The sequence below is a fragment of the Belonocnema kinseyi genome, chromosome 6, assembly GCF_010883055.1.
Source record: "Belonocnema kinseyi isolate 2016_QV_RU_SX_M_011 chromosome 6, B_treatae_v1, whole genome shotgun sequence".
NCBI classification, from domain to species: domain Eukaryota; kingdom Metazoa; phylum Arthropoda; class Insecta; order Hymenoptera; family Cynipidae; genus Belonocnema; species Belonocnema kinseyi.
Window position 1 is genome coordinate 123,488,191 of NC_046662.1, and position 13,417 is coordinate 123,501,607.

Sequence of the window (13,417 nt, forward strand, 5' to 3'; positions counted from 1 at the left end):
CAATCAAAGATTAGAGAGAACTGACTTGCGCTGGGCTAACGCGCTACATTTATAGCCCAAAATATGAGTGGGAGTAGTCCAAAGAGGTCAACCGTTACAGCATAGAGAAAAATTTTTAGCTCTGTTATAATTAAAATAAATAAAATTTTTCAGTCATTAAAAAATAGGTCAACATAAAACTTTTTCCGGTGATGTATTAAAATTATAAGTCATCATTTATGATTTATAGCATATAAATAGCTATGTAACGATATAATATTAAAAATTTTAATTTTAAAAATAAATAATTAGTCTTCATTATATAACTACTCACTAATAATTGTGAATCACTAGAATAATTATATAATAAACACTTAATATTCGAGTGGTAAATAAATATGCAGTACATCATTTACATTTATGGTAACTCCTATAATTGTAACTGCGGTGGTAACTCATTTTTAAAATTTTCTAACTTCAGCAATTACCGACGCGGAACGTCTGAAAAATGCCGAAAACTGCTAAGTAACTCCGAGGAGTTGACCCACAAACCAAGAGGGCACTTTTAGCAGTCGGATTTTGACGTAGTCTCTTATTCCATTACATGAGCAATCTCCCAACTCATCTCTGATATTATTGACACATTTTTTATATTTAATCAGTAAGAACTACGACGAAATAACATAAGTGATGGCTGAATGAGTCTCATTTTGCACGCACACACTTACCCACCAGTTAAACGCGGAATATGCTTGCCATTTGCGTGCGATATGGGTCCCATCGTACGAGTCGCATGTGTGCTTGAAGCGTGCGTAGCACGATTATTATCTGGAAATGTATATTTTAATCTTAGCTTTACGCTCAACAATTTTTTTTATTTATAAATTTTAACCAAATGATTTTCTTTTAATGACACGCTTAAAAGGTGATACACGTTCCGTGCACATTTTAAAAAGACAAGATTTTAAGTACATATTTTATGATAAAATATTTTGTGTATAACAACTAACAACTGTTACGTGTTTAGCAGATTCTGCGCCGACATAACCTATAATATGCATTCAGATTCATTTTGAACAAATAATAACAATACTTTGTTTGATAAGTGTTTTCCATTTCAAATACTGGAGCGGATGCTCATCATATACTTCAAATGTGTTTTCAACATTAAAAATTGTTCCAAGTCAACCAAAAAATTTAATTTTCTACACGAAGGAATAATAAGGAGACCTAATTCCGTTCCCCCTCTTGGCAATAGAAACATTAACGTAAGTGATCCGCACATTACAGGAAGATCTTAGATTTGAGTGCGCAGGTGCGCAGTTGTCCTCTTCCTATGCATGGAAAAGTGTGCGAGTGAGAAAGTTTGTCAAATTGACGTATGTTGAGAGGTTCTGTTTGTTTGTTTTGATGCAAGTGTGCATTGTAACCCCATTTTCTTGAAGGTAACATGTCTCTGTGTAGGCTCCTTCTGAAATACGTGAAATTGAACTCTGCACAATTATTCTCTTTCTCCTGGCTGATATCTGTAAAATTAGTAAAGAAATAACTTTCACAATTATGTTTCCAAATAATTGTGTGTATGTGAGTATTTTCAGGCGAAATAGTCTGGCCGGTTTAAGACTATTTGTAGGTTCGATTTGATTGATTTAGTCTCGGAGATAGTCGGAGAGATTTGGGTCCTTTTAAGAGTGATGCGACGATAATATACTTATATACTAATATACAATTTTCGAGTTGAATTCAAAAATGTTGTCTTTTCTTGACGTATCTCATTCCATTTATGATAAAGGTTGTATTAATTCCAATTTTAAACATTAAAAAAAGTTAGATATCTGAAATCATCGAAACCCGTAGATTCCGAATTATTATGTTTTAGACTGTTAACTATGAAATTAAAAAAATCTTTTTCTAAATTTTAATTCGAAAGCTTAACAAAGGACCCTCTGCTTGTTATTTATGATCGTATTTTTATTTCAATTTCGGAAAGGACACTTTAAAGCCTTTAAAACATTTAAACGAGCGACCTGGACCTTTAAAGTTTAACTATATCTACCTGAGTGCCTGCGGAGAATTTTTCAGAGCTTCTCAGAGCCTTGAAAATCTTTAGCCTATTTATCACATTACAAATTTAAAACGTACTTACCTATACGTTTCCTTCTCAAAATCTGTTCACACATTTTTCAAACAAGTACCGAAAATACTGTTCATATATTTATTTTGTGTATCTTTCGTATGATGATCAACAAAAGAACATAACCCCTAACTTACGTCAATTTGACAAACTTTCTCACTCGCGCACTCTTCCATGTATAGGAAGAGAACAACTGCGCACTTGCGCACTCAAATTTAAGATCTTCATGTAATGTGCGTATCACTTATGTTAATGTTTCTATTGCCAGTTTCAGATGGCTTCTCACTGGTAGTTGGGTCTCCTTATTATTCCTTCGTGATTTTCTATCAAATAAAATAAATTCTCATAAATTTAGAAGAATTTATTTCTCGGTAATATTCTCATTGTCGTTACCGTTCTAAAAGTAATATAACCGGCTCAGAACTCTAGGTTCAACCAGAAAATTCCATACATCTTCCTTCTGCCACAGAAGCTGGAGCCTAAAAATGCTTACATGACGGTTCAACCAGACATAGCCATACAGCTTCCTAAACCAGTTGCATTAAGGACACAGAAGCTGGAATCGAGATTCGTAACATTAACGCCAATTGGGGGCGGCGTTTCTGGAACTACGCAGCTTGCCATGTCTCCCCGGGTAGCGTTCAGGTTTCTCCCTTAGTTCACTCGTCGGGTGAACCTGTAAAAAGGGCATGGTTTACGAAATTGAACTACAAAGTGTCATATTCTTTGAACGGACGCGTGTGAAAAGCTTTAGCGCGAATATAAAGATTGTCAGGATATTATAATGAAAAGGCAGCGAAAAAACATTATTTTTGCTGCAATTGCATCAAACCAATTATTGTTGCAAACGATAATGTCAACAACGATCTTAGAAAGCGATGAAAAAGATATTAATTATGAGCTGGATAGTGGATTTGCCATTATGGGATTTTGGTCTTCTGCAAATCTAACGAGGTGTGTCCCGGGCGCTAATTCTATATCTATATTCTTTTTTAGACTCTTCAGAATACACTTTTCTTTATGCTACGCGTTTCATACAAGTTTCATTTAAATATGCCTAATTTTCCAACTTCCGCCAGTGGTGCCAGAACGCGGATATCTCTGGCATGCGCAGTACGCTGGGGGCGGCACCTATTTCAGTAGACAATAGGAAGTTGGCGTAAAATTTTAAATGCGGAAATTTTCACTTTAGTATTTTTCAGCAGAATTACAATAAGAAAAATAAAATAATGATGCTTGATAAAAGAAAAATATTTTATATAACCGATATGCAAGATAACTTTTTATTAATCATAAGTATTTAACGATAATTTGACTGTTGTAAATGCGATACAGCGAGTAGATTGTTTTTTGTTTTAGCAGGCTGCTGAAAAATAATTAAGTGCAAATTTCCACATTTAAAAGTTCCCGCCAACTTCCCATTAGCTACTGAAATAGGTACCGCGCGCAGCGTACTGCGCATGCCCGATATATTTGCGTTCTGACACCACTAATTTCCGCTAATTCCTCCCGTTAATTTCTGTACTCACTCGCATTCACCTACCTCTTCTCGGTCCGGTGAAATAGTCACCCATGGAGAATAGACATAGGGAAACCAAACTAGTGGAACTAAAAATGAACACTTTTCTGTTGCTAGAAGTATGCACACACGCATGTGCAAAATTACACTTACGTATAGTTCAAAACTTCCCGAGCGTGTCGTGCCAACCGCACTTAAAAAAAATATGGCTGCCGGTGTGAGCGCGAGTCAAATGTAAATAAATAATGATTGAACAATTAATAGTTTGTGAATGAAGGAAAGAATGTTAAAATTAAAAATCGCTGTATAAAAGCGAAAGTTTCCAACAAGTGTGGTTTCAAGTGTAGTGCACAAGACTTTCAGAGTGGTATAAGTTGTATGTTTATTGTTTATGTTACGAATGCGTCGAATACCTGTCGCACACATAGTGTTGGTGAAAGTAATTTCATATTTTCATAAACATACTACGTACCTCTTCCATGGCGAATAATTTTTTATTCCATAAACATTTCAAAAAATCCTGTCTGACTATTAATTATTTATTTGATCAAGCGACTTGTTAAATCAAAACAATGGAGGCGGCCATATTATTTTTAAAGTGCGGTTGGCACGCCACGTTCGGAAAGTTTTTAACTATAGGTAAGTGTGATTTCTGAACGGTTCACCCGTGTGGATCCGCCCACTCACCTAGTGCCGCTGAACAGTTCCCAATGCACCCGGTGAAAAACCTGAACGAATTCCCGGATGGGAAGTTGCACTTCGTAAGAACTTCGACTTTTGCGGAGAATAAAAAATAGTCTCGTTATAAAAAAAAGGCTCGTTTTCTTATTTCGTAGCTTCATTGACATTTTCAACATTTTTCAAAATTATTTATTATAGTACATAAGAAAACAAACAATAATCTTGTTCTAAAAAAGGCTTTTACTTTTATTTCGTAGATTAAATTGTCACATAACTTATAAAATTATTTAGAATGATAGAGAACTAATTACAAAAAAAATGTAAGTAAATTTTTGCATTTTTTGGAACAGCCGTTGTCTTTTTAATAATTGAAGTCAACCTACTCATAAATGTGAGTGAGAAAAATGTCAAAATTGAACTTTGTTTTATTCTGCTAATGGAAGTTTTATTTTGGATGAATAAGCACCTAACACGGGACTTTTGGGCAGTAGTGAAATACAACAAAGAAAATTCGGAAAAAGCGTTTAAAAGCACATTTTTGACTCAGATTTTCCTACCTGCTGCAAAGCTAGTTCTTATTCTATAATTCAATTTCATCTATTCCAATCTTCAAAATATTTTGATATTTGAAAGATGTTTATTTTGGTAGAAATTAACTTTTCGCGAATACGAACTGTGTGAATAGTTGATTAAATATATAAATATTTTGTATGCGTTAGTCAGGAGACAAATATTATGAGAATTACTCGTAGTTCATTTTCTTTTACCTTTAAATGTGACAGAAAAAAATAGAAAAAGGGAGAAAATGTTGAATTATTCTAAAAAGAGGAAACTGAAGAGTAAATACATACTTAAATGATATTAAAAATATAATACCATGTTTAAATTAAAACTGATGGATACTATTAACTATTTAATTGTAAAATAAATCATTTTTCTGGTTACAAAAGTTTATAACCTCGCTTTCATTTTTCTTCAAATTTATTATTTTGAATTCTTATTTAATAATGAAAACTGAATATGTAAATTATTAAAAAATAACACGATGATTATTACTTGGAAGGTCCGTTCGTTCTAATAATAAAACTTTGTATCCCAGGTCTTGAAAATACATATTTATGGGATAATATTTGGTAAAGGCTGTTGGAACGAGGCGCACAAAAATGCTCAAATCTATGAGACGCTCAAAACTTACAAGCGGTCAATGATTCGGTTGTGGGATATGCGCTTGCTATCTGACTTTTCGAAACAAATCGCGTAAGAGATAAAAAATGAGAGTAAAGTGGTTAACAAAAATACATGAATGGAGACCAAAGCGACTGAAAACTGCTTGGCGCTGATCGATCAGAGTTACTCGATTGTACTACCAAGCATGTGTATTATCGGTAAAGTTGCTGCTCTTGACGGGAATTTTAAATTGGAATAAAAATGCGATAATAACTGATATTTATATTTTTTATATGTCAGGATTTGCAAAATCTGTACTTCGGAATTCGCACGCAGCAAATAACCAACGTGCATGAAGCGTATGATCATAACTGCTTCTAAAATATCGACATAGAAAATTTGTCTATTGTGGGGAATGCTGTGGCCCTAAGTGAACCATGCGAGAAGAATTTTCATGAAGAAAATGATATAGAATATTTTGACGAATACCAGGAGTATTGTTTTGAGAAGGTATGTGTTATAGGTCTTTAGTATAGTTGACATTTTATGGAGAATGTTTAAAAACAAATACTAAGTGTTTTCTTCTTTAAAGTTAGAACTTCTAGCGTAGGCGAATATGAAGCTTAGCTTTGAGGTTATGTACTTATTGCATTGGCAATGTTTCTTCAGAAATGTTGTATATAATTATCCATACATTGCAAATTAAAATATGAAATTGATAAATGATTGTATTACTTACCTTCCAGACTTTTCAATCACACTAAATTAATAAATAAAGTGTTTGTATTGGAACGACTTTGGCGGGTCGAAGGAACCGAAAGTAGCCTCTACAAAGTACCCATGAAATTCGGAATCTACGTTAAGTTTTCTATTAGAAACTCACTCAATAATCGCAATACCATTTTTTTCAGCATTAAAAATTAAAAAAACCTCAATAACTTCTGCTAAAGGTGACTTCAAGCGCAACCGTAATAGATCAAGTAGTATGTTGCGCGCGAATTTTAAAAATGAAATTTTCTCTCACTTGCATCGCAGCGTTGTTGTCTGAAGTTCCAACTGCGTGGCGCTAGCATCCAGACAAAATTTTAAAGTTACCGACGAAACGCTTATTAACTGCTACTAAAAGTAGATGCACTTGAAGGCGCCTTCGGCCCATGTAAGTGTCAGGTATTTTATTTTTTAAAGTTTTTAACGCTGCAAGCAAAAGTATTGCGATTACTCCGTGAGTTTCTAGTGCAAATCTTAACGTAGAATCTGAATTTCAACAATTTAAAAGTTGATTTTGCTTTTTTTTTTTTAGTTTTTTAAAAAGGAACTGAATGGGGTCTTTACGGTTACTTTGCAGAGGCTCCATTCGGTTTTTTCGGTCCGCCAGGGCGTCGCTGAAGGCACGCGATTCAAAAAAGGTATAATTAACAATTATTGAAATTAAAATATATACTTATTACTAAGTAATTTTTAAATGAATATATTTCTCACATTCAACATAGCATGTATGAATATTCGCATAATTTCATGTAAAAATGTCCATTGCATAAAACAATTGTACTAGATACCTAAAATAACGTTTTCAGCTCAAAACAGCTCTTTTTAATTCAGAGACGTCGCATAATGACGTCACATAATGACGCCACACATCACCTTGCACTGCGCGCTTGGATATTTATTCTTTGCATTTGGTATGCTTGAATAAAGCTTTATCAAAAAGATCTCTTTTAGATCGCAGTATTTATATGCATCTTAATATTCTGAATGTTCTACCTAATTAAGTATAGTTAAAGATTAAGTTTCTTGAATCTCTGTAGGCTTTTAGGTATACATTCCCATCGTGACACTCGCGCTGCGCGCTCGATTAACGGCAGACATTTTTAAAGAGGTTTTGTTCAATCTCTTTTTTTTCGTAACTTTGGTCGCTTCTGCACAATTTTTAATTTTTTTATGTTCAATGTTATTTTTTACGAATAAAACAAAAAGTACTCGTCCTATCACGAAGTTATTCTTAACAAAATTGAACATCTTCTTTGGGATCACAATATTTGTAAATTAATTTTTTTTCATATCCTGCGTAGTTTGAAAATCAAATGGAATTTTTTATTTTTCATTATTTTTTGTGCAATAAAAAATGAATTCGAGGTTTTGCTAGAAAATCAAAAAATGTGTTATGATAATCTTGTAGGGCTTTCAAAATGCAATGTTTTTCTTCGCTTGATTTTTTTTTCTATCGTGCGTTGTTTGGCTTAACATTTTTATTTTCGATTGATTCATAAAATGTTGAAAATGCTATAACTCTGAGAATTTTTTTACTGAAAAAAGTCATTAAGATAAATTGTTTGGCTTTCTGAGTACTATAAATAGCCGTACATAAACTTTTTGAATACAAAAAAATGGTCCCATGAATTTTGAAAATGCTCGAATTTTGAATTTTTGTCCAAAATGGCTGGTTAACGAATTCGTCCTTTCTTTATGTATCTAGAAAAATTGTGCCAAAGATCTATTTGATTCGGTCATTTTTTCTAGAGTTATCTTGTTTACGAACGGATGGACGCATCTTACATCACGTAACTTCTGATATTAATGTACAATTTATAATAATGATGTTCTTTAATTTCAATAATTTTTAATTATACCCGATTTGAATCGCGCGCCAATTAGGTATTTTCTCTTGAATCAACAGGTAACTTCACTTCGTAGATTCCTGAGGGGAAAACAAGAGACCAAATGCATGGGATTTAGTTCATTTTTGCCCTATTTTGCCAATATCTTCGTAAAAGCTATTTTTTTCTGTATAAGTGTATTTGAAAAATAGTTTATATTTTTTAATTACAATTTAATCAAATGGGAAAAAGATAATAATTATTATTAATTACCAATATATAACAGAAATAAAGGTTTGTTCTGTGCATTTGGCCATTGTTTTCCTCCCAGCTTTTAACGAAGTGAAGTTAGCTGATGGTTGAAGTGAAAATACCTAATAGCGACCAATGAGAGTCGCTGCGCCATGCAAGCGCAGTAGCTCAACATGACTTAGTTATAACCTTTTAAAACATAGCCCTTCATGTGATACACACATTTTACATTAAAAAATGAACGTAATTAGTAATTAAACTATGAATACTGTAAGTGAAAGTGCGTTATATTTAAATGGTGAAGATGAGTTTAAAGGTAGAATCCTACAAGTTGTAAGCCAAAGTGTACAAGAAACAGTTTTTTACTCTATTTCAGTATCTCCACAATAAAATTAATAACCTGATGACAGAATAAAAGTAAAAATGACAGTTGTAGACTATTTACAAACTTTGGCTGACAATCCATACTTTGGAGCAGGTTTTGGATTGTTTGGACTTGGTGCTGGAGCGGCTTTAATGAGAAAAGGGGCACAATTTGGTACGACACTTTTACGGTAAGATTTAATTATTTACTACTATTACTTTTAGTGGAATCTAAAGCATATTATTTATTTTTAATATTGGACTATGTTCACTGTAAATAATAGCTTGTGGAATTTTAGTACGCTAGACCTATGTAAAAAGTGGACTCACGCGCAACGACGTGACATTGTTATAGAAATGTTGAAAATTACGCACGAAAGTATAAACTTCTTAACTAGACTCGAATTTAACAGGTTATGTAAAACGCCGTAATAAATAATTTGAATCTATTTGATTTTAGAAATGAGAAATAAATAAATGAAAATGTATTAAATTATAAAAATTAAATAAAAATCGGTTCAGTAAAAAGTACATTGTATTTTTATTTTCATTGTCAAAAATACAAAATATATTTATTATCACAATTTGTCTATGAGCTATCTGCATTTTTATACCACTAATTTATTGAGTGTTGGAACCCATCTAGTATCAAATTTATTTTAATAAAAATAAAACTAAACATAAAGAATAAAAATTAAATTTGAAACAGACATCGAATTTTTCCTTTCATGCCCACAGTATTTTAATTCAATATTGTTTTGCTCTATCGAGAAACTTCTAGTTAAAAACAAAAAAGGACTATAGAGTAAAACAATATCTAATTATAATATTATTTGAGCAAAATGAATAAAGCTTCTTTTGCCTCAAGAATTTGGTTCCAATCTGAATACAGAGATTGTGACATAGCTTTTTGAACGTGAATCGCGTATGAAAGATAGCTTGCTATACTATAACCCTTTCTAATTGTACATATATACCAACATTAATTAACTAGATTGTAATACAGTCTTTTGTACGTAAATTGCTTATAAAAGCTAGCTAACTATATTATAAACGTTTGCGATTCTACATACAAAACCATTTAAATTAATGTGAAACTTTTAAAACATTTTCTTAATATAAGAAAATATGGAACGGTAACTATAATTAACTTTTGAACTAACTATAATTGTTGATTACAATTCGTCTATTTTTAAAATAATATTGCAGTTGATTAGGTAACAATAGAGCGTTGTGTAGTTAGTTGATTTGCTGGAGCAGTCACTTTCTTCTTTGCTTTTTGAGATCCCGATCTTGAGTTACCAATAGGGTGCACATTCAAAGAGACCATTTGTACAAATTCCAAAAAGTTCTCGTGCTTTTAATGTTCTTGGATAAATTCTGACTATAGCCTTCGCCCCTGGTGAAAGTTTCGGATATCATATAATTTTGTCAGTGTCTGTCTGTATGTCTGTCTGCCTGTATGTCTGTATGTATGGTTACCTGAATTGTGTAGTCACGCTAACTTTTTAAGGATTTGTCCAATCGAGTTAACATTTAATACACTTCTAAAGGTCCTCAAAATGAAGGTGAAGTTCTTTAATCAGACATTTTCAATCGAAATAAAAAAATAGAGAGCATTTTCCAAAGTTTCATTTTTTTAAAATTTTAAAAATTGTTGTCAAAGTTTCTTATAGATGGGTAGAAGACTTGCAAATTATCTAAACAAAATTTTTAATTTCTATGAAAATTAGAAAAGTTATATACTTTTCCAAAATTTGAACATTTTTAAAAATAGAAAAAATTATTTTTTTCATAGATCCAAAAATTTCGTTCAAAATTTTTACTAGATACCAATTACTTTTGAAAACTATCTAGACGAATTTTTCGATTAGCCCACAATTAAAAAACTTAGAGCTTTTTCAAAATTTTAGACAAATTTTGTTTTAAGTTTCAGAAATGTTTGTCAATACCTCTGATACATTACAAAAATACTTGCAAATTATCCAAATGATATTTTTAATTTTGATGACATTTAAAAAAGTTATATAATTAATTTTCATAATTAAAAAATAGATATAACAGTTTTGCTAATAAATAAATAAATTTTAAGGGACATTTTTCATAGATATTAAATATATTTGGAAATTACACTCATAACATTTTTCGATAGCAACATAATAAAAAAAAAGTTTAATTATTTTCCAAATTAAGAATTTTAAGAAATTCTTAAGTTATATTACGTAGAATATTTTTTAAATACAGTCCAATGATTTTTAATATCCCTTTCGAATTCTTCGACTTTTTTGTTCCGAATTAGTTCTCCTGATTTTTACATTCTCATTCATGAGAGTGTAATGTAAACTTCTAAATTTTCGATCTCTGGTTTTTAACGGATATTTACGTTTCGGCACTTACAGAATCCGAAAATCATAAAATTTTGTCGGTGTCTGTATGTATGTATGGTTACCTGAAAATTGTAGCCACGCTAACTTTTATAGGATTTGTACAATCGAGTCAGCCTTTGATACATTTCTTAGGATTCCCAAAATGATGGCTAAGTTCGTTAAGTAGATATTTCCGACCAAAATTAAAAAATTTAGAGCATTTTCAAAATTTGAAATTTTTTTTTTAATTTTATAATTTTTTGTCAAAGTTTATGATAAATGGGTAGAAGACTCGCAAATTATCCAAATAAAATGTTTAATTTCAAAGAAAAATAGAAAAGTGGTATACAGTGAAACTCTGCTATAGCTCCAATTTTGGGGCTGACGATGGATGGGAACTAACTCATTATAGCCCGCTCCGCTTTTGTTTGTTCATGCTTGAGTGCTCGCCTGAGTGATAGGCGCATATCCCGCGCACCCCGCGCAGTTCCTGTTACACCTACATGCGGCGCGGCCTCAATTATCGGAAGGGCTATAGAACGGAGGGCTATTAAAGAGTTTCACTGTACTTTTGAAATTTTTGAAAATGTTCAGAAAAATAGAAACAAATATTTTTCTGATGGATTAGGATATTTTATTTAAATTCTTCACTGGATATGAAATATATTTAGAAACTATCTCAGTTGAATTTTTCGATTAGACAAAAATTCAAAAGTTAGAGCTTTTTCAAAATTTGAAGAAAGTTTGTTGTGAGTTTTATAAATTTTTTTAAAGTTTTCTACTACACGGCAAAAAGACTTTCTGAATTACACAAAAGTTCAAAAGTTGGATAATTTTCTAAAATTTGCAATTTTTGTTTTTAAGAGATCCGTAAGTTTAAAACGTTGTTTTCAGAAGATTTGAACAAGATTTACAAATTATCTTGATAAAGTTTTTCAATTCGACACAAGTTATCGAGCGCCAGTTTCATCATGAGAATGTAATCTTCAAAGCCGTAGGTGCTTAGAGAACCTTGTATGAAAACAATATAAAAAAATGCAGTTAAAATTTATGGCTGTAATTCTACAGAAGTTTAAATCAGTTTTCGATTGAAGCTCTAATTTTTATGATAATTAAAAAATGTCGTAAAAGTGTATGCATGAAACGTACGAAGACGAGCGCGAAGCGCTAGAGCACCCCCGCACACTTAAACTGGGCGCGAAGCGTCGCGCGCCTAGCGCGCAATGAGAATGTGCCCACGCACATTTATAGTCTACTAACATTTATCTAACATCGTAAATTAATTTAATTTTTATTACTCATGGCTCTTTTCTTTTTCGAAGTAAAAGTTTGCCTGGAGAGTGAAAAATCTTTAGTTTAATTTTTTTTTCATAAAGCGAGAAATTAAAAATACAACCCTCAAATTTCAACTTTCCGCTTTTAGACTAAAATGGTTGAAATTAAATACTTTGTTGCTCTGTATAAAAAAAACTTTTGAAAAATTGAACACAGAGCAAAAAAGACTTAGTTATAATGCTTGTTAACTAAAGTGAGGAAACCCGCTTTTATGGTTAGAACTTGGATCCCCCACTTTCAAGTAATTTTTTAAAGCTCTAGTGAATTTTATTACCTAGCGTAACAATTCTCGGGTGTCCCACTGGTACAATGATGTCTTCAGGCGAAACAATTTCCTGCAATATAAAAATAATACTGAATGCAAAACTATTAAATTTCAATTTGAAACTCCATTATTTTTAGCGTTGAAAACACTCACTTCATATGGGCAGAACAGTTCTTGCCACGTTTCACCAAAGTAATTCATAATAATTTTTATGACTTCCGCATTTTTTTTCTCGTCGGACAGATTATCTTCCCATGTAGGGTAGAGCGTCTTTAAAATGCCGAACTCTAAAGTGGATTCCTTTTTTCGAAGAAAACTATCCTGCAGGTTTTTAATGAAGATGGTTTGTCAGCTTCTCGAAATGACACATTGAAATATTTTTCTTTAGCAAGCATGTCCAAGTGTCAGAAATTTCTTTAGCATTCCTAAAACATGGTTTCTTTTTCACGGAAACCTGAGTGTAAGACGACTTGTTTAGAAATTGCCTTTGTGCAGAATATGTTTTCTCCAATGCTTCCTTGACTTCTTCAATGGTCCCGCTAACTATATTCAGATCTAAAAGAAATTTTTAAAATATTTCTTCAATCTCGCAATCGTCCTGGGGTTCCCAATTTATGCAACCGGCTTTTACCGAGGAAAATAATCTCGCTGCATGAAGAGGTATTTACGAGGGTGGATTGATAAGTTTCCGGCCTGACCAAGAGATGGCGCCACTAGGCCTACCTTGAGGTGGCGTTCTATAGTACCATCCTTAGATAGCTT

At 32.2% G+C, this 13,417-nt stretch overlaps 1 protein-coding gene and 1 long non-coding RNA gene across 4 annotated transcripts in view; one reads left to right on the plus strand and one right to left on the minus strand.

Annotated features, from left to right (window-relative positions):
• Positions 1-575: 575 nt before the first annotated feature.
• On the minus strand, positions 576-8,912 carry LOC117174600. Its single transcript, XR_004467320.1, has 3 exons — positions 8,776-8,912; positions 2,607-2,789; positions 576-807 (listed from the first exon to the last, which is right to left on the minus strand). It is a non-coding gene; the product is annotated as an uncharacterized LOC117174600 (long non-coding RNA).
• The window catches only part of LOC117174599 (mitochondrial chaperone BCS1), a 105,479-nt gene continuing 97,779 nt past the window's right edge, over positions 5,718-13,417 (plus strand). Inside the window, exons 1-2 of one of the 3 annotated variants that reach the window (XM_033363831.1) lie at positions 5,718-5,990; positions 8,703-8,880. In XM_033363831.1, the coding sequence (XP_033219722.1) occupies positions 8,750-8,880 (131 nt within the window). In that variant the 5' untranslated portion in view covers positions 5,718-5,990; positions 8,703-8,749. Of the gene's footprint in view, positions 5,991-8,465; positions 8,881-13,417 lie in introns of those variants that run through there. The other 2 variants (XM_033363830.1, XM_033363832.1) reach the window with 2 other exon arrangements.